We start from the raw sequence: 21,910 nt of genomic DNA on the forward strand, positions 1-21,910 counted from the left end.
TCTAGCTGGACCAATTCCTGATATAGTTTTCCATTACCTAAATTATGCGCTTCATCCCTTTATTGTAAACGAACTAGATGATTACAACAAGATGCTCGTCATTTGTATGTTACAATTAATTCAGCAATTTTACTACCATGACAAACTAAATTAATACACAGATAAAAGAGACAATTTTGTAAGTAAGCAATATGGATGTCTCGGACTGTAGCCCAGTGCAGACCTCTCCTTAGAGCTGACGAATCGCGGTTAGACTCGAAGGAGGTACTGGCCCTTTAAGACGTGGAGTCGGCCGCGAAGTCTGTGTCATATATTACAAAAAAAAAGCCCAGTGTCAGTTTCACTATGGCGAGAGGATAAACAAAGTGAATCTAGACAGTACATGTACAGTAGTGCAAGGATCCACTGAAACGCTACTCGTTCGCCTTTCTTAGACGAGCGGATTTTCTGCATTACGTAGAACTCTGACTCTACTTTTACAGTGCTACAAAATGAAAGGATCGTCTGTTGAGAGGCACCAGAATCGGACCGCCTTGCAAACATTTAACAAAGTTTAAAACTATCAACGCAAAGATACGAAGGCGAAAAAAAAAGCATTTAAACTTTATTATTTTTTATTTTATCGCTGAAGTTAAGCGGCCTGGCATATGTCCTAAATAGAAGCGTTTGCCTTCTGAGATGAATTGTCATAATTCCGAAGCGAATTTGTTTTAAGTGTTTGTTCAAATCAGCGATTCGACGAACACTAAAGAACTGCAAAATGTTGACAGGATCCAAGTCGTCTTTTAAAATAAAACAGTTTGCCCCGGAATTCAAGATACCGGTAAGTATTTTCAAATTGCATTAATATCAGCTGTACTTTTCCTTTACGTCGGAGTTATGGCTAATAGCTTCATGCGCTGAACTGTGAATAAAATAGAAGCATTGTATACGCTGGTCAGCAGAGATATTGATTAAAAAGTGTAGATCTCTGGACACTTTCCAAGGAAATTAAACTTTTTTTCTGTCTAGTAATTCTTGAATAATATATAAGGTATAACTTTTGAAAACATTTTTACAAAACATTGCCCAAGTCCATTTTAATACGAATTTTGAGATATTTACGAGCGCCTTATAGACTTTGACAAGGTGCATTAAAATGCTACTCAGACAGGTGCCAATGTTAAACATCCGTCTCTTTTACGCAGTATTATTTAAGTGTTAATTTGTTTTGTCGTACCCTTTGTTTGTTTCGTTTGTTTATTTAATACTTTATATATGTAAATATTTTTTCTTTTGCTTTTAAGATTCATGTATATCCAGAGTATAAGATTTCACATGATTCTGGTATCCGCCACTACTGCAAGCTATAGTGATAAGAACTCTCAATACAACAAACCTCTTAAGGTTGAAGCGCGTGATGATCAAAGGTAGAGTCCGCTGTTCCTAAGTTTGAACTGGAACTATTCGTTTACATATTAATAACATTTTTGGTCTCAATATGCAGTGAGGTCCAAAGTACTCGTGTTTATATCTTAATTATAGAACACTTTGCGTAGCTGATCTTGTCAAAGGCACGGATGTAGAAACATCTCGTAAAGGCGAATACCGTAGGCCTCTATGAGACAATAAAAGAGCGTTGTGTGCCGTAGCTGTTAAAAAGAAAGGCTCTTTCACCCCATCTGCTACCATCAAAAATATTTATTAAGTCTTAATGGATTAAAAGGGTGTTCGTATTCTGACCATGAAGATGTTTTTTAAAATGTAGAAATCCCTCTCCTATATTTACTGGCGCGGGTTTTATTGAGAGTTTTTAAAACTTTTATACTTTTAACTTTTTGTCTGTTGCTTCACAGACTTTGATTGTGCTGCGAAAGCCTGCTGTATAGAAAAGGCTACGCTGATCGTTGACCCTGCTGAGACAGGGTCCAGGTCCGTTAAAAACAAAAAATGGCTTAGGAACATTCAGTAAATAGTGCATTAGGAGGTCTTTAACTAACATACAAGAAAACGTTATACTTGCTTTGAAAGGATCTAGTTCTATTTTAGATTAAGAAAATACTCACCACTGTGTTCTTTAATAAGTAACTGACATGCTATTACTCAGTAACATGCCTCATTCATTAATTTATCATCTTACCCACCTTGAAATTCCAGTTCTGGGTTGTGGGCAATACAGCCTAACCTTGTAGCATTTAGATGGACCAATCATTGACGAGGAGCCAGTCCTTTACATTCATGCAGTATCTGGTTAATTTACTTTGCTTTCCAGCATTACCCACTCATCTTTTAACAACTTAACCACTTGCTATTTCAGTTTATCCCCATTCTGTATTAGTTTGTTAAAGTGTGTCCCAAGAAGAAATAGCTTCATTTTACTTTGTGTTGATCCTGCAAGGATGGGCTCTAGCTCCATATGATCAAGAAACAGCCCAGGATGGATTATATACAGAAAATATGCTTTCTTTCTTTCTTTCTTTCTTTCTTTCTTTCTTTCTTTCTTTCTTTCTTTCTTTCTTTCTTTATGTCAACTCACATTATCAGTTGCGATTTTGTTTACTGTACTCCATGTTACATGCATTTTACTAAGGTTAAATTAGTAGTCTTTGATCACAAGATTAGTAATTGTCTTCCAGAAGAAAAAAGTGGTGTGCATAGAACATAGAACTAGAACATATACAACTGACTGTATACAATAGTCTAATTTTTACAACAAACAAGTGTTCCCTAAATCAGCATTTTTAGTTTTATATTTGTTTTCAGCAGAACAAAACATTAAAAAATAGCAGTTCACTGATATCACTGAACCCAATATAATAATATTTGCCATTTCTGAAACAATACTAGATATTATAAAGTGCAGACTATTGTTATAGTGATAAACTTAATTTTATATACTGGATTTCAGTCTTATTTAATTGTTTTAATAGTGTATATGATAATATACTACTGCTTATGTTCACTAGTGCTAGGTAATTTGGTTTTAGCTTGTGTGTGGTGTGCAAAGTCTATTTGGTTTTGCCCGAGATTACTGTTTTTTTTTTTTTTTTTTTGCACTTTAGGTGCCAAATCCTATTTTCTATAATCCTCCAACATGGTTGTCTCCTCCTTAAGTGTAGTATATAGGTCAAGTCATCTGCAACATGCTGGCAGCCTTCTTACACGAAAATAGGCCCTTTATCATATACTGTATTAATTTTCCAGAAATTAGAATGGCTGCTTGAAAACTTTTTACTTGGAGTTTTTATAAATAAGATGACATGTAAGATTCTCTTTCTGTGTAAGGGAAAGTAAAATTGGTCTGAGGTCATGCTAGAGGCTGTAAAATTTAACTCATATTCAGTTTGATTGATTCTTATATTATTAATTTCCTACATTACAGATAGCTTTAAAGTTGTAAACAATTGTTTACATAAATGTTTTTGCAAATGAAGCACAAGTGAGTTAAATGACTTGCTCAGGATCAGACAATGAGTGAGAGACAGGAATTAAACCAACAACCTCAGCCTTGTAGTTTAAACTTCAATACCTTATCCACTTCACAACACCGCCTGCCTGTGATGTTGGTAGAAAATGCAGTCTTATCCTGGGTTAAATTGACATAGGATGTGGCAACAAGGATGGCAGTTGTTTATAGTTTGCATCAGTATTATGCATGTGAATCTATTCAGTTACCACTCTTTCCCTGTGGATGGGGACACTGTCATCCTGGAAGTTTCCATTAACATGTTTCACCATATATATATATATATATATATATATATATATATATATATATATATGTGATGACTCAGAAAGTTGTTGAATTCACTGGCATTCAGTGATCTGAAATATACCCCACTAGCCAACCCGCGGCCTAGCATACGCCGCATAATTATTTATTGATGATTGAACACTTCCTGAAAGACACAGTTGTTCAAATGGGGTGGGTTTGAGGATACAACTGTGAGTGAATGAAAAGATGGAACTCTGGAGAGAGCAACATATAATTGTCCGTGACTGAAAACTGGTTTTGGCAGATACAGGCATATATTTTTGAAAGTTTGTCCCTGTGCCTTATTAATTGTCATTGCAAATGCCAATCTAACAGGAAATTGTCTGCATGTAAACGTAAAAGGCAAATTTGAATCTGATGGGGTCAGGGATATCCGGGGAATAAGGACAGTTTGTGAGGTAGCAGCTGCAATAGTCTTACACTCCAGTACATTGTGGTGAATGCTGGTAACAGAAAGTCTAGTGCCATTACAGAGACTTTTTGCTGGCAGGAGGTTTCTGAGAAGTATGATGACTGAACCAGTTTTAATTTTGAGTTTATGCAGAGGCATGCCAGTAGGAGTAAGACTATTAAGAAATTCTTCGGGGAATAATTCATTAAGGTGTAGCGAGTCTTCGTTGGTGACGCTTAATATAGCTCGCGTGCTGAGTTGTTCCAGAGTGACAGTTGAGAAGTCGATGTCGCCATATAGTTGTTGAACGGGATCAGAAATAAAAGGAAAACAATGTGAAGGCAATGTCACAGGTGTTCTGTTTTTCCCGTCTCCAACATAAGGACAGTTTGTGACAGGATGTGTTTGGAAAATGAACAGTCAACGTGGCGCACAGGTGCATGTGGACTGTACACAGATGAAAGCGACACAGGTGAGGAGTTGGGGGCGGGGCTCCATCTTGCGTGCGTGTGTATCCGACATCCGGAGAATAACGACAGTTTGTTAGGTAGCAGCTGTGATAGTTTAACACTCCAGTACATTGCGGTGAATTCTGGTAACAGTCAAGCGGGCGGGCAAGCCATCAAATACACTATGCTCTTAGTATTGTATGAATCAGGTTTTTGTGGACAAAGGTTTTCCCGTTCCTGCAGAACCATCTAAGAATCTAAGAAGAAGCATGTTTCTTGCGGATGTGAATCGCTGTATGTAGCGTGTAAAACAGTTTGCGAGGGTGGCAGGAGGAGGGTTAGAGTTGGTGGGCGTGGCTCTGTCTTGCGTGCGTGTGTATCCGACATCGGGGAATAAGGACAGTTTGTGAGGTAGCAGCTGCGACAGTTTTATTGCGGTGAATGCTGGTAACAGTCAGGCGGGCGGGCAGGCGGGCAAGCCAACAAATACACTATGCTCTTACTATGGTATGAAGCAGGTTTTTGTAGACAAATGTTTTCCCCGTTCCTGCAGAACCATCTAAGAAGAAGCATGTTTGTCGCGTTTGAGAATCGCTGTATGCAGTGTGTAAAACAGTTTGCAAGTGTGGCAGGAGGAGGGTTAGAGTTGGCGGGCGGGGCCCTGTCATGCGTATCCCATGACGCGGGAGGAGGGTTAGAGTTGGCGGGCGGGGCTCTGTCGTGCGTATCCCATGGTCTCAGAGTTGTTGGGTGGGGCACTGTGAGTTGTTGGGCGTGGCTCGGTCGTGTCGTGCGTAGTGAGTTGTTGGTGGGCGGGGCTCGGTGAGTTGGCAGGCGGGGCTGTCTTGCGTCTTGCCTGCCATGGTCGGCTGCTTTAGTGAAGTATATATATAGATACTGTAACTGAGCAACTACAACTAATAACTGTAGGATATTTAGATATTTAGACTTTCTTTTGCAGGTGAACTACAGTACATATACTTATGTGTTTTTAGAGAACAAGGGTGAAGAATGACTCATATATAGTAAGATAACACCAAAAAATATACCATTTCTTGCATAGATTACCTCCCTTTATCAGTAAAAATGCATTGTAGTTTTAATAAGGAGTTTATGCAACACAGCCTGGCAATACTGTCTAAACTGTCTAAAGACTTTGGTGGACTTTTTCATTATAAAAATTCCTGCTTCTGCCTTGAATAGATATTATTAGTAATCAAATGATCAAATGTTGCTGGCCTGGATGGATGACATATCATGGAGGGTGGGTGCATCTGGGGAAATGTCATTTAATTCAATAAGCATATCTGTACTAAAGCGGTTTCGTTTTGTGGAGACGTGATTCTGTTGCCTTTGCTGACACCGACTGCTGGCAGAGTGGAGCACAGCAAGTGTAGTGTAGTGTACAGGTTGTGGTGTTCGTGTGCCAGCCACTGAGTCGGGGAAGCCGCTGGGTTTGAATCTGTGACCGTTATGTGATCTATAGCACTGGCACAGTGGATTAGAGCAAGTGTAGTGAACAGGTTGTGTTGTTTGGGCGCCACCTACTGACTCTGGTAAGCTGCTGCGTTTGACTCTGGGGCGTGCGCCTCAGTGGGAAGCCGCTGCGTGATGAAATATCATGGAGGGTATATGCAGTGGTGTGGGCAGTCGCGTCCGGGCGGCTGTACAACCTGGCGTGCACGCTTTACCAGGTGTAGTTCACAGGTCATAGGCATGGTAAAGTTTCCATTTAATTCAATAACCCTATTTGAACTAAAGCAGTTTCTTTGTGTGGGCGCCTTTGTTCATTGTTTGTATCCATGACTGTACAGGTTGTGTTGTCTGGGCGCCACCTACTGACTCTGGGAAGCCGGCGCGTTTTGGGAAGCCGCTGCGTTTGACTCTGGGGCGGGCGCCACGGCGCAGCACGTTGTGTTATTTGGGCGCCACCTACTGACTCTGGGAAGCCGCTGCATTTGACTCTGGGACGGACACCGCCGCGTTTTGGGAAGCTGCTGCGTTTGACTCTGGGGTGGGCGCCAAGGCCGCAGTGCGCATGCGTGTATTTGACTCTGGACTCTGGGGCGGGCGCCAAGGCCGCAGTGTGCATGCACCTCGGTGCGTCCGCCGTGCATATATTAACTGTGGTTTAGTAAATAAATGCTTCCACAATCATTTATCCCTAATTTTCTCAAGGGTTTCCTTTATTTTGTGAGTTACCAGTGCATACAAAATTAGAATAACAAGCTCGCCAATCCTATTCACCCATATTCTCCAAAATAAGATTAAGTTGAGATTTGAAGGTCACTAAAGTCCAACTCTCTAACAACACTACTTAATTTATTCCATGTGTCTGTTTTTTATGAAGAAAAGCATTCTAACAACTGCAAAATTTTGACCTTAAGAAGATTCAAACTGGTCTTTACTGAAGAATGCATTTTAAAGCAACTGCAGGGATCCACTGTAATAATTCCCTTCCTAATTTTAAACTCTTTAATCATGTCACTTAATCTTTAGTTTGCCTAAATTGAAAAGGTTCACCTCCTTTAATCTTTCCTCATAGCCCATACCCCTCAGCCCCAGAATCAGTCTAGTTTTTGTGGACTTTGTCTAGTGCTGCTATGTATTTTTAAATATGGTGACCAAAACTATACACAGTACTCTAGATGAGCCTGTTAGTGTATTATATAGTTTAAGCATATCTCTGATGTTTTAAATTCTACACACTCTGCTATGTAATATAACATCCCATTAGCTTTCTTAATTGTTTCTGTACACTGTTTGGATGTAGACCTTGATAATACCAGCATGATTCCTGATTCCTAGGTCCTTCTCATAATTTGCACATTTCTCATAATGAAATCACCCATTATGTATTAAAATCTAACATTTTTACTTACTACATGTATTGCCTTAAATTTGCTAACATTAAATTTCACCTGCCACAAATCTGCCCAGGCTGTCCAGCCTCTTACGTAATAATTCAGCAGATCCTATGAGGGACAGTCAAGCTAAAGTTAGAAAATGAGATTTATTAGAAAATGGAACGAACCTTAACAAAACTGATAATGTCATTTCTTAATGTCCTCTCCACCTTTCTCAATGCACTTGCACCACCTGAATGGAAGTGCCTGGATTCCAACAGAATAAAAGGTTCATATTTTCTAACTGTAGTTTGACTCCCCCTCGTACCATTATCTTCTTTTCTACCTAGGTTAGTAATTCTTCATTATCTTGCCCTTCCACCTAGTTGTGTAAATTATATTTTTGCAGTTTTAAATTTTTTTTCCAGCGTTTTAGCTTTTAAGGCATCTAAGGCTTAGATCTGTTATCAAATAACATCAATATGATATTTCATCATTAAGGTTCTTACTGTAATTAAGGGAAGATTCCATGTCTGGTTTTGTAAGGCAATATATTTAACTACTACAGTACAGGATCATATATATGATTTTGGTGAAATCATATGATAGTCTGATGCTGAATTATTTACATATTTCTGTTAAGATGAGCTTTTTTATAATAGTCATTTTATATCAGATTATTTTGTTATTCTTTTGTCATATGTATTTTTTCATTGTTAAGATGAGCTTTTTTATAATAGTCATTTTATATCAGATTATTTTGTTATTCTTTTGTCATATGTATTTTTTCATTGATCATCATCAGTCACTAATATAATGAGTAGCAATGGTCTGCTCAACTAGTGTTGTTCTCGTTATTTGAATATTGAGATAAAGAAGAAAAAAAAGTATTTGCATGACCTGATTGGCAAAGCATATGAAAACATATGAGACAATCCACTGATACTACCTAATGAAAATAACCAATAGCTGACAATAAGACATGTATATGAGTATACATATTTGCACTGTGTAATAACATATGTTCTTTGGACCTAATTGTTTTAGACTGAAATGGATATACTGTACTGTTATATATATATAAATAAATAAATAAATAAATAAATAAATATATTATGCATGGGTGGAAGTTAAGTTTAATGTGTTGCAGTTATTTGAGGTATTCAGTGTACGCTACATAAACTGCCAGCACTTTAACAACTAAAATATGTAGTAAAGTAGTTTTATACATACGCCGATAACATTAAAACCACTAATATAGCTGTAACTCATCAAGGCATTGACTCCACAAGAACCCTGAAGGTGTCATGTGGTGTCTGGCACCAAGATTTTAGCAGGAGATCCTTTTAAGTCCTGTAAGTTACAAGGTGGAGCCTCCATGGATCAGACTTGTTTTTCCAGCATATCCCACAGATGCTTGATGAGACTGAGATCTGGGGAATTTGAAGGCCATGTCAATACCTTAAACTCTTTGCCATTTTCCCACCGCATACACCCCGCAAGAGCTGCTGTTTTGGAGATGCCCTTATCTAGTCATCTAGTCATGACAGTTTGGCCCTTGTCAAAGTCACTCAGATCCTTAGGCTTACCCATGTGCAAATTCCACACAGACAATGCATATGTTATTTTTATATTATTATTATATTTATGCATTAAACTTTAAACATTGAACTGTGTGTAATGTACCTAAACATTTGTATTCTCAGAATCACTTAACCCAGGTCAGGGTCACAAGTGGCTGGAGCTAATGCCAGCAGTACAGGTTGCAAGGCAGAAAACAACCCTAGACAGGTCACCAGTCCATCATAGGGCTCACTCAGATGAATAGAAACCACATTGTCTTTGAAGGTGTGGAAGATACAAAGAAAAGCCCACACAGACATGGGGAGATTAGGAAAACTGGATTAATAATACAGCATCTGTACCCATTACATCACCTATGTATATAGGGTATGGTTTTATTAGATACACCCTAAATTACTGTATATTGATAAGAGTTTTTCCCGAAGTCAGCAATTATGCACAGACAAGTTTCTTTTCAAATTTAGGCTACTTGCTGTACACTTACTTGATGTTAGAAAGGCTGTTGAAAATTGATCTGCAAGAATTAACCAATTATTCAGTAGGTTCAGACAATGCCAGTATTGGTTAACAGGCATTTGTATGCAAAAGAAGAGTCTAGGCATTTTGTTTCTATGAAATCCCTCAGCCTAAGTGTGATGACCTGCAGAATGAGTAGGTGTTTTGTCCCTCTCTTTGTCCAGGGGGTTACTCTTTGGGTGGGCAATAGAGAACCTGCAAAGAAAGCAACAAATGCTTACAGATGTGAAGTGACTTTTCCAGATTTAAAGTCTTTAACTCCGATGACTATGAGCTGGCTACATTTTTTCACACCACCCTTTTAAAGTCATAGTTGTGGTCTCTTTGTATTATTATCCTATATTTAATACGTGTAGCAAAGTTAAAAGTACATATATTGTGCAAAATGCAGTGCAGTACGTTTTTAAAATTTTCAATATTCATCATTGATCCAGAATTTTTAACATATTACGGTATGAGAATAGCAAATAGCTATTAGCTATATGCACTGAAGACGTAAGAAATGATTACATTTAATTACTTATTTATGAGGCAAACTGCACGCTTTGAAGAGTGCAATGTGATACTTAAAACTATTATTGCATTGCTATGGCAGCTTCAAAATACATATCCGTAATCAAAAAAAGAAAACCAGATTCAGCATTTAAACACTGACACATTACTATGCTTGTGACATTATATACAGAAAAACATTTAAAACTGTGTTTTACAACACGTACATTGACTTACCTCGAGAGACACATAATAATGTTCCATTCGTGATGCAGTAAATGCTGGGGAACGAGAGCTCTGGTTTACGAGCTTTATTTTCTAAGCCAAACTTGCTGTACAGGACTAATTGCAAATTAGTGGAGATGGAGTCACGATATTAAACGGGACTCAGTCTTTCCGTGCGCGACGCGTGCACGCGCCCGCCCGCAGCCTTGTGGAAAGCAGTCTGGGAAAGCGCGGTTTTTTCTCAGGCGCGGAGACGAGCGTCTGCTAATCACTCTGCAATCCGCACACTTGTCGCTTTGTTTAGCTGACTGGCTGTAAGAAAGCGTGACGCACTGTACAGCCAAGAATGAAAATGAGTGAAAATCAGAAAGGGAACCCTTAAAGAGATACAGTACACTTTTTTAGAGTAGCTGAGTTGAGCGACGTTTTCCGTTTTGTTGTGTGTTCGTGTTTGCGTAGAAAACGACTAGCTCTGCCAGAAGCGCTTATCGTGTCACTCGAGCAGGAGAAGGAACTGCAACGCTACCCCTTCAGATCTCATGCACAGTTTATTCCGTTTCACTCAATTGATCTACACTCACCAGAGTAAATACATAGCTTTCAGAAAAAAATGTGCATAGTATCAAAACGGTAGAAATTATGTTCTTTGGAGCTTTTAGAATTTCAGTAGAAGTGAATTTTATTAAAGGTATGCTGTACCCCGTAATTTGTGTTTAGTATCTGTGAGGTTGAGGATTTGAAAAATATAGCAGGCGAAGGCACTTTTTTTAAATGTCTCTCTTCAACTTCCACAATTTAGAGATTTTTGACAGATTATAGGGAATTAAAATTCCTTCATACATTACGAGTCGTGGGTTTTGCATTGTGCTTATTTTTGAAACAAGCAGGGCTCTGTTTGTATTCTAGAGTAAGGTATAGAAATTAGGCTTTGGCTTATTTTACCTTATAAATATGTCATAATCAGATAACAGTAAATGAGACTTCCTTTCAGATACATAACGGCAGGCAAAGAATAAGAATTGCTCTGAGCAGTAGCATCAAAGTAAACATACTGCCAAATTTGCTAATGCACTAAAATTGATTGAAAGCAAAGAAGCATAGGGGATAAAAAGTGCCACTTTAGGACACACTGGTAACACTCTAGACACTGAATCAATAATATTTAAATTCATCTTGTCAAACTGTCAGTAGTATTCTGAGTTCAGTACATTTGTGTCTTGTCTAGGCTAACAGAGACAATCTGTATAATACAGAAACATAGATTAGCAAGATACAGACGACTCCAAAGCAGAGAAACATCCGACTGCACCAGTAGTTTCACAGAATAAGCATCTACAATCTAAAAATGCCACCAACCACTTGCAGCAGTACTTTGCCCCTATGATCCTATTGAGTGTGTTATAAGCCTCATTAGACATACACTGTGACAGACACTGCCTGTATGCCGTTTGCCTATTATCATTGCTTCTGCACAAGTTTTCCTCTTTGTGCTCCAGATTTTCTCACACATGCTGGTGACATGAATTGCCAACTCTAAACTGATCCCATGATATTGTAAGTGAACTTGAGTATTACAAGATGCGTATGAGTATCCTCGTATGTGTAAGGATGCCCTACAATTGGCTAGTGTTTTGTCATAGGTTGTCTCTTTCCTTGTGCCTATTGGTACCAGAAAAGGTACCAGCTGTCTCTAACATTAATGGATAAGATAGTTGTTGGATGGATGTAAAAATGGATGGACATTTGTAAATGTGGTTTCTGGCTCAAAGGAAGGAAAATAGGATAATCTCACTAATTATAGATTGATAATTCCTATCTTTATGTTATATAAAGTAATATAGAAAAAGAGAACTAAATTAAAAAATATATACAGTGGAACCTCAGTTTGCGAGTAACTTGGTTTACGAGTGTTTTGCAAGACGAGCAAAAATTTTTAATAAATTTTGACTTGATAAACGAGCAAGGTCTTGCAGTACGAGTAGTATGTATACGCTTTGTCTGCTGAGTGTCATGTGATCACAACTGAGCTGATGGTCTTCTCTCTCTCTTGCTGCAGGATTGTGGTCAATCGTCTCCTATTCTCCATCTGAGTTGGCGTGCCTCACTCATATAGTCAACATCCATACGAGCGTATACTGTTTACTGCAGCATTAGCATTGTGACTGTGTGTGTGTGCGCGCGCGCGCGTGTCTGTGTGTGTGTGCTGTGACGTGCGAGTCCCCGTCTTGCACCCTAAAACACGAAGCTAAGTCTCAGTACTTTAGCAACACAAGCTTTATTCAGCTTGAAACAGCAACAGCGCAGTTATTTATTGTAGCGGGATCTGCCGCTCTCCTATACACAGACACAGCAGTCAGGCAGGGCCCTGCGCATTTATAATGTTCCTTGTTCCTTGTATCACCCATCGACGGCAGGCGCTTATAGGATGTCCGCGATCTTTTCGGATTCGGTTTTACGGCGAACTGCTACAGCGCTGGGAGACTGCGATTGCTTTGGGACGCTCTTCCGCGTGTCGTCCCGTTGGGTGCAATCCCACAGGAGTTTAGAAACTCACTCACACCAGCCATGATTCTTTTCAAAGGTAAAGTGCAGGTTAATTTGTTTTATGTATTTTTACGTTATATTTTTTATTAATCATTTTTATATGAATAGTTTTGGGTTTTGGAACAAATCATCTGAGTTTCCATTATTTCTTATGGGGAAATTCACTTTGATATATGAGTGCTTTGGACTACGAGCACGTTTCTGGAACGAATTCTGCTAGCAAACCGAGGTTCCATTGTATAAGAAAAAATCAGATGTGTTCAGCACAAGTAATGGGAGCATAGCAATAAGAGTAAGAACTACATCAGGTGAAATGATTTGTGTTTTTGTTAATTAAAATGAAGTTCTGTATTTCACTGCATTCTAAACAAAACTCACACTGTTCCAGTGTGGTGCTGAGGTGTCACCTGTAATCAGTGCATGCTCCTAATCCCACTATTTATCACGCTGTTAGAAAGTGACAACATGTTGCATCTTTGTTGGACATGCAAGTGAAAATTTCACCATACCTTGTATTCATGGTAATACTACTACTACTACTGACATTTTTGAAATGGTTGATTATTGCTGGCATAGGTCAGATTCCCAGTCCCTGAAATGGAATAAGCAGGTATAAAGAAACAGAGAGATGGATGGATGTTTACATTTACAAACACAAAGAATTGTACACATTCACAAATATAATAGCTTAAATACAAAAATAGCATATATTAAAACATAAACAATATAGTAAGGCTGAACATAGAACAGTAGTTAGTATGTGCATAGAAATATGGAATATTGATTTAGACTTAAATATGTCCCTAAAATGTACAAATACAGTACAAATATTGTTTGGTTGTTTAATTTAACTTAATATCACATAATATATTTTTCTCCAAAAATATTTCTAGATTATTTTAATAATGAATAAGTGATAAGACACTGCTGATTGCCTTAACCTGGGAAGGTAGGGGGTATCTTTAGCAAAACAATCTAATTTTCAGTAATGAGGTTATGGAGGAAACCTTGATAAGGGGAGGGTCAATTAATTCAATGTGGTCAGAGCCTAAAAGTTTCTCATTTAAAGTTGTTTAAAAGAAGGGATTTTAACTTGAACAAATGGAGCACATTTATTTTAGAACTCTAACTCCCTAATGAGAAACTTACAAGACACAGAATGAGCAGATTTCACATAGACCTTGCCTGGTCCAAAATTCAAACCCAGCATTCACGTGCTATGAGATAACAGCACTATCTAGTATGCCATCTTTCAACCAGCTTCTCATTGATATCACTATAGAATGCTCACGAGTGGGTAGGCAGCTAGTTGGCCGAGGACTCCAGGACTGTAACTGTGTCTGACTTTGTCTTTGACTTTTATCTCTTACAGTTTTGACCTCCTCAGTTGTCCACTGCCCATAGTTGATCAGTTACTTAATTGACAAATATTGTTGGTTTGCATTTATGTTAATAAGTTTATGTTATCTGTAGCTTTATATGTTCTAATTCTATATTTAGTAATTAGTATAAGCTATACTTGTATTTTACTTGAGAATTTGTTCACAGCACTGTGCATCTGCAATCAGTGAAGAGGGCTATACAAAAGTGAGTTGTATTGTATTATATTTACTTAAAATATGATTTACATCTCTGACTACTTTAAGGGAGTTGTGCTAACAACAGACAAGACATAATTTTGTGCATGTGCATTTTGTATGAGAAAACGAGTTATCATAGTATATCGTGGTACTTCCTCACAGCTTCATCGGTCACTTGGGCTTTATTACCAGTTTTGTAAATTTTTGCATATCCTCACAGTGTTATGTGTTTTTTTCAGGGCGAGTTTTTTTTTTATCCATAGCTCAAAATATATCAGTGTTAAGTGGTAGCCTAAACCGGGCCTATTCCATATGGTTATTTAATCATTTGTAAATGATTTTGCATTGCCAAGATATCCAATCGCATTTTCACCTGATTTTGTCATGTACCTGTTTTTCCTTTTTGTCTAAACAAATGTCATAGGAAGGAAAATGTGTTCATTTGGTGGGAATCACATAAATGTAAGTACCTGTTCATGTGTGCTAATGCACAATATCTGAAAGATTTATAGCATCTGCACACCTGACCTGAGAGAGAAGTTGCTCAGTGTCTGTAGACTTTAGGAAACCCCTGGAGAAGCTAGTCATAAAACAAGAGCCTCTGCAAGAGGAATAGGCAGATAGAGTATATTTAACTGAAAAGCATTTTGGAGACACTTCTTCACCGATAAAGTCCAGTGAGATGAAATTGTGGTCACTGGCAAGGACCTTGAACTGGTATTGTCTGACAGAGCTGGGAAAAGTGAGGCAGATATCAGCGTTTTTGACGTCAAGTGAGTTGTGTGAGATAGAGCAACGTGAAATTATAGGCAGTGGATAAGGCAGAAGAAAACTTGTGGAGCTGTGGAAAACAGGAGTGGCGGCAGCAGCATTTAGGCCAAATGAGGAAGGAGACACAGTTTTGGTTGCAGTAGAACCAGTGGTGCTAATTGCCACCTACCACCAGCATTGTGTAATTGCTGAATCTATTCCTCTGTCTCTCAAACCCCTTCTGAACTCTCTATCCCAGCTGTTCATTATAGAATATTCAGTATAGCAGGTACTCTCAGATGCTCTCTCCTAAATTTTGTTTTCCTTCCCAAGAATACTAAAAGTAAGCCCAGAATTAGTGCTTGTTTATTTAACTTGAATAAGTCTTGATTTGTTTTTTAGCATTGTGGTTGTGTATTAGGCCAAAGAAATGCTATTTAATTGATTTGTTGTGTTCAGCCTTATTGATGCTATTTGTGTTTTTATGCTTTGCTCCTATTTACGTTATACTGGCTTATTACTTTTTTATGAAATAACAACAACAACCACATTTATTTCTATAGCACATTTTCATACAAACAATATAGCTCAGGTGTTTTTTAAGATGTCAAAAAGATAGTTACAAGAAAAGAAAAACAAATAAAATTAGAATAAAATTAGGTAAGTAACCAAAAAAAATCCTTACAAGCTTACATAACAGATATTTAATTAGTAAAAAAGAGCAAGATAATTTAAGGCTTTACAGTATATGCTATTATTAGCATGTTACAAGTCAGTTTTCAAATGACATGGGTAACCAGTGTAATGATGCTAAAACTGGTGACTTGTGCTCAGATTTTCTTTTTCTAGTTAAGGTTCTTGCTGCTGCATTCTGCACTAATTGCAACCAATTGATGACTTTCTTAGGTAGTTCTGTCAGGAGTGTGTTACATTAATCTAGTTGATTAAAAACAAAAATGTTAATTAATTTCTCAGTATCTTGCATCTCAGGATCTGCACTGGCAATCAGAAGGTTGCCGGTTCGAATCCCGTAAATGCCAAAAAGGGACTCTGCTCTGTTGGGCCCTTAAGCAAGGCCCTTAACCTGCAATTGCTAAGCGCTTTGAGTAATGAGAAAAGCGCTATATAAATGCAAAAAAATTAATAAAAAAAATAAATTAAAAAATTAATTAAATTATTAAGTGGTCTGACTTTTGTAATGTTCCTTAAGTGAAAAAATGCAGTCTTAGTAATCTGGTTAATGTGTGTTTTAAAGTTTAGGTCAGAGTCCATGATTTCACCTAAATTCTTTACCTCTGCATTAACATTTCATGATAAGAGGTCAAGTTTATTTCTAATACCCTCACTATTTCTGTTTTTGCCAGCCACTAAGATTTCTATTTTTTTCTTATTTAGATAGAGACTAGGGGGCTCTGCCCCCTGCTCGCTTCGCTCGCCAACCCCTGGTGTTGTGAAATTACAAAGAGCGTGATGTATGAATGAGATATAGCATAGTGTGAAGGTGTAGATGATGCATATAGGAAGCAAATAAAGTTGTCCATGTCCAAAAACAGGTTCAGAGAGGTAGATGCCAACCTTGTCCATGGTTTGTCCTTGTGATTTGTTGATGGTCATGGCAAATGCAGGGTTTAATGGGGAACTGTCGCCGTTTAAGTGTAAAAAGGTAATTTCAGGTCAGAACTTGTAAGGTCAATTGTAGGAATCGGAACAGTATTGTTAGCATGTGATCTTGTAAGAACTGTCGCTTGAATAACATTGTGTGGCATGGTGTTGATGACCAAACGTGTGCCATTGCATAAACCCTGTTTAGTGTTAAGGTTTCTTAATAGCATGATTATTGTTCCGTTTTTAAGGCTAAGATTGTGTCGTGGTAATCCGGCTGGGTTAATAGTGTTTAAATATTCTAAGGGGAAATGAAGATGGTCATTGTCGTCATCAGAGTCAACTTTGTCAGAGTTTAGAAAGAGTTGTGTCTCTCCAGGAAGTAATGCAATGACTTGGTTATTTATGTGATCCACATAAATATTTTTTGGACATAATATAGTGTGTTGTGTTTAAAGGGGTATTTGGTCTAATGAGATTGCTGTTCCAAATATCTCCGTAACTAAGTCGTCGCAGATAAAGGCTTGAGGAATTGTAATAATATCTGGGTGAAGTCCATCTGTATTGGTGAGTGTACCATCTCCCAGTTGTAATAAACAATTGTTATAATCTGGATCTGGACATCGAATGTTTTGTACTAACTGTATCTTTTGAAAGTGATGCCAATTGTCTGCGTATTTTAAGGTGGACTGAACAATAGCTGAGCGCATGGCATGTGGAACAATAGCTAAGCACTGTGTAAAATCTCCTCCTAATAAAAATACCTTTCCTCCAAAGGGAATATTATTATTCATCAACATTTGTAGAAGTTTATCAATGGTGTTGAGTAAGTGACTGGATGCCATCGTACATTCATCAATAATTAACAGTTTTGCAAGACGGATGTCACGTGCATTGCTACTGTTCATGTTCATAGTGGATAGCGATTTGTAGGATCAAATGCAGTTCATAAAGTTTTAACTTTCAGGTACATCATTAGTTAGAAGTTTCTGTAGATATTCAGGATATGAATGTAAAGGAGGCAGTCTAATTTGACCCTTTTGACAACAACGTGTAAATTCATTACTTGTATTGCCAGTTGTTTCTTCAGGGAAGTTAAGTGAATGACAATGATTGCAAATGACATTCATTAATCCCAATGAATTTTACTGAATAGTGGACTCATTATTGAACGCGTTGTCAGCTAACTGGTGTAAGCGTTTAGCAGGTGTCTGTCGTTGATGTCCGTGACGTGTATCTTTTGCTTGTGCCGTTTGAGAGGCGCGTCGTTGTATGTCCAGTATTTGGGACGTGTTGTTTTGGAGCTGTAATCGATTTGCCTGTGCTGTGTGAGAAGCCCGTTGTAGTTTACGGCGTGCATTGTTTGTATTGAGCCTTGGCCGTTTTTGTATGTCGGTCAGTTGAGCTTTCTGTTTTTGGAGTCTTGCCTGCTTGTTTTCCGGCATTTCAGATGCACGTTGTAGACGTCTGCGTTTATTTATTTTGTCCCTTCGCTGCCGTTTCTGTATGTCTGAGACGGGAGGTGTTTCGTTTTGAACCCGAGCCTGTTTCGATGCAGCACTTTGAACAGGCAGCACTTTGAGACGCGTGCTGCATGCGTCTACGTTCATTGTGTATGTCCATCTGCGCTCGTTTCTGTAACTGTGTTAGTTGAGCTTTGCGTTTTTGGAGCCGAGACATTTTTTCTTCCGGGGTTTCAGAAGCGCGTTGTAGGCGCCGACGTGTATTGTTTTTTTTCATGCGGGTTCGTGTGTTTGGTCCCGTCACTCGAGCCGTATCGTTTTGTACCCGTGATCGTGAATTCATGACTTGTTTGTTCTTCAGCGTTAGAAATATGGATAAGTAATAAGGAGGATCGCACTCACTGTTAATATGGAGCCTTTTCTGTGGTTGAACGGTTAATAGTGCATCAGTGTAATGAGATCGACCTATGCTGCATAATTTGAACGTGTTCAGATGACGTATGTTTAATACGGACGGTTCGTTCAGTAATGGGGCTTTGTGTCTCATTTCTTATTTATGTTAGCGTGGTCGTGGGTCCGAAAATCTCCTTTTTGTGTATGTTTCGTGTGCTATGTCCGTAGTCTGTCCCGTTTCGTGTCCAATGGGGTTTGTGTGGCGCTCGCGTCTGACTTCTTTTTTTTTTGTGTGCTAGGGGCGCGTTGCCTCACTTTTTTTATCTCTGTTAGTGGAGGGGGTGTTTGTGTGTCGTGGGTCTGAATCCTCTTCTTTGTGTGCGTACCGTTTCGTGTGCTATGTGGCGCTTGCGTCTGACTCCTTTCTTTTTGGTGTTCTAGGGCGCATCACCTCATTTCTTATTTCAGTTACTGGAGGGGGGCTTTGTGTGTCGTGGGTCTCAATCCTCTTCTTTGTGTGTGTTCCGTTTCGTGTGCCATGGGCTTCGTGCGGCGCCGGCATCTGACTCCTTTTTTCTGTGTGCTATGGGCGCCTCATTTCTTATTTTACGTTGCATTCCATCCGGTTTCCGTTGCTTGGAAGGGGGGTTTTGTGGGGGCGCCTGCGCAGTTACGTCTTTTGCGTCCACGGCCCATGGCCGGATGTCCCTGCGTCTATCCGGTTTACCATTCTCGGTTAGTAATATGGATAGTTACTACTCATCCATTTCAGAAATACTAGCAAGACACTGGATCAGAGAGCCCAGAATATCAGGATATTTGGGTGCTATAGACAAGTAGTTCACCTTGTGTTTCAAAATAAACTGGCCAGATGGAAGAATGTAAAAAGCAGCAGACCAATAATAGATCCTTATGTTACACCATATAGATTTACTTATTTGTTACAACATTTTTGATGCAATTGGTTACATTTTTTTTGGCTTTCCAATTAGAGCAGAGGCTAGTCAAGTGACCTGCACATGGTCACACACTTAGATAGGACGGTTTGAACCCACAACCTCAAGGTTTGAAGGCCAAACCCTTAACCACTACACCACTTCATACAGTGTCATGGACCTCCAAATTACAACCACCACAACTAACAAAAGAATTTTGTGCCTGTTAAATAGGACTGAAACCAATTTAAGACACTGCTGAGAGGCCCACCCATTGTCTATTGCTGTTTATAAGAGTACTGTGATCCATGGGTTCAAATTCTGCACTCAAGTCTAAGAGAACAAGAATAGATATGTGGCCCGTGTACACATTAACCCACAAGTCATTAATACTATAGTCAGTGCAGTTTCTGTACTATGATTTGTTCTAAACCCTGACTGAAACTTATTAAAAATCGAATGTTTGTTCAAGTAAACAGTAAACTGGTTACAAACTGATTTCTCTAGAATTTTACTTAACGAAGACAGGTTAGAAATAGAACTTAAACTGTTAAAGACAGAGGAGTCTAGATTATTTTTCTTCAGCAGGAGTTTCACAACTGCAGTCTTAGACAATCTGGGAAGGCCCCTGTATCTTATGAGTTCACTGTGTCAGGTACACCATCAATAAGCACATTGTAGACTTCTTTGAGAAAGCCTGTTGGTTCTGGGTCAAGGATACAAGCGGAGAGTTTAAGTTGAGGAATAATTGTGCGCAATTCAGGTAGATATACGTGTATGTAAAAAGTGAATAAAAATTTTTATTTAAAATGAATTTGTAGATGTAATTGGTACTCTGCCAAATTAAAAGTTATTTAGATTTGTTCCAGTTCCACAAGTGTGCTGTGTAATGAAGCTCAGCTGCATCACTTGGTGCCCACAGGTGGTTTTTTTAACTTAAGTTTTTTTAAAGGTTTACAGTATTTTAGGGCTATTATTGTCACATGAATAGAGTGCAGTGAAATAATTTCTTGCATGTTCTAATCAACATGCAACATGTTGCCATTTTCATGGTGCCATGTATAACAGCCTTATCTTGAAACCTCTGTCATTGTTACATGAATACCCTCAGAAAACAGTTTACTACACTATCCTATTAAGAGACATGTTAAGTTACAAATAAACACATACAGTACCTATCTGTGGTATTATATGTTTTATGTTATAGCTGTGGGTTTGTTAAATCACTCTAAGATTATACTCCGTGGTGTGCTCTATACAAAAATAAACTGACTTGACTTTAAATACTGCTACCTTATTGGTCATTCACAGTTAGTAAATCTCTAAAAAAAAATGTCCATTGAAGTGAATCTGGGACTGTTCCACTTGAGATACCATAACAGAATATAGTAGACTAGTCAGGAGACAGCCTCAATTCCAAACCCATATGTCAGTCTTAACCTTCCAAACAGAAATCACTCACATGATGTTGCTGAGAGAGCAAAACAGAATCAAGGTCACTCATTTACTCATTTTTGGAATCCATGCATTGCAAGACAGAGGTCATGGTCGGCTAACGTCTATATCAGCAGCATCAGATGGCATCTAAGTTTAATTTCTGGCAGATTCATTATTTTTGGACAAATTTACTCTTTGTGCCCATGTGAGTTTTCATGAGGTGCTTTGGTTTTCTAAAAAGATATACAGTGATGTGTGTTTTATACTCTAAAATTACCTCACATGACTAAGTGTGACCAAAAATGGATGGGTGCCCCATTTATAGCTAGATCTTGCATGTCATCTGCAACTGCCAGGATAGGCTCCCTACAAGTTTGAACTGAAAAAAAGCAGGCTTATTGGTGCAGAGAAGACATGTACTGTATGTAAGGACCAGGAACATTTATCCACAGATAAAAACAGAGCAAAAATGTGTTTCACTGTCACACAGGCTATAGTGTGGAAATCAAGACAAATTGTTAACAACAAAAACTCAGTATTACACAAGCTTAAGCTAAACTGTTCCAATGTGGTTGTTCCCTACTTATAAGCTAGGATCTCCTCCAGTCTACATTTTGCTTGCCGTCTGATGCTGCTGATATAGACTTCAGCCCCCCATGACCTCTGCCTTGCAATGCATGGATTCCAAAAATGAGTAAATGAGTGACATTGATTCTGTTTTGCTCTCTCAGCAACATCATGTGAGTGATTTCTGTTTGGAAGGTTAAGACTGACATATGGGTTTGGAATTGAGGCTGTCTCCTGACTAGTCTACTATATTCTGTTATGGTATCTCAAGTGGAACAGTCCCAGATTCACTTCAATGGACATTTTTTTTTAGAGATTTACTAACTATGAATGACCGTTTGAAGGAGCTTCATATGTCATGGATAGTAAACTTTGGGCAACT

The 21,910-nt window shown here is 38.5% G+C and overlaps 1 protein-coding gene across 1 annotated transcript in view; it reads left to right on the forward strand.

The window, feature by feature from the left end:
* Nucleotides 1-320: 320 nt before the first annotated feature.
* The window catches only part of mtmr11 (myotubularin related protein 11), a 116,430-nt gene continuing 94,840 nt past the window's right edge, over nucleotides 321-21,910 (forward strand). Inside the window, exon 1 of the mRNA XM_028794010.2 lies at nucleotides 321-823. Coding sequence (XP_028649843.1) covers nucleotides 761-823 — 63 coding nt within the window. The 5' untranslated portion in view covers nucleotides 321-760. The remainder of the gene's footprint in view (nucleotides 824-21,910) is intronic.

This window comes from Erpetoichthys calabaricus, chromosome 2, assembly GCF_900747795.2.
Source record: "Erpetoichthys calabaricus chromosome 2, fErpCal1.3, whole genome shotgun sequence".
NCBI lineage: Eukaryota > Metazoa > Chordata > Cladistia > Polypteriformes > Polypteridae > Erpetoichthys > Erpetoichthys calabaricus.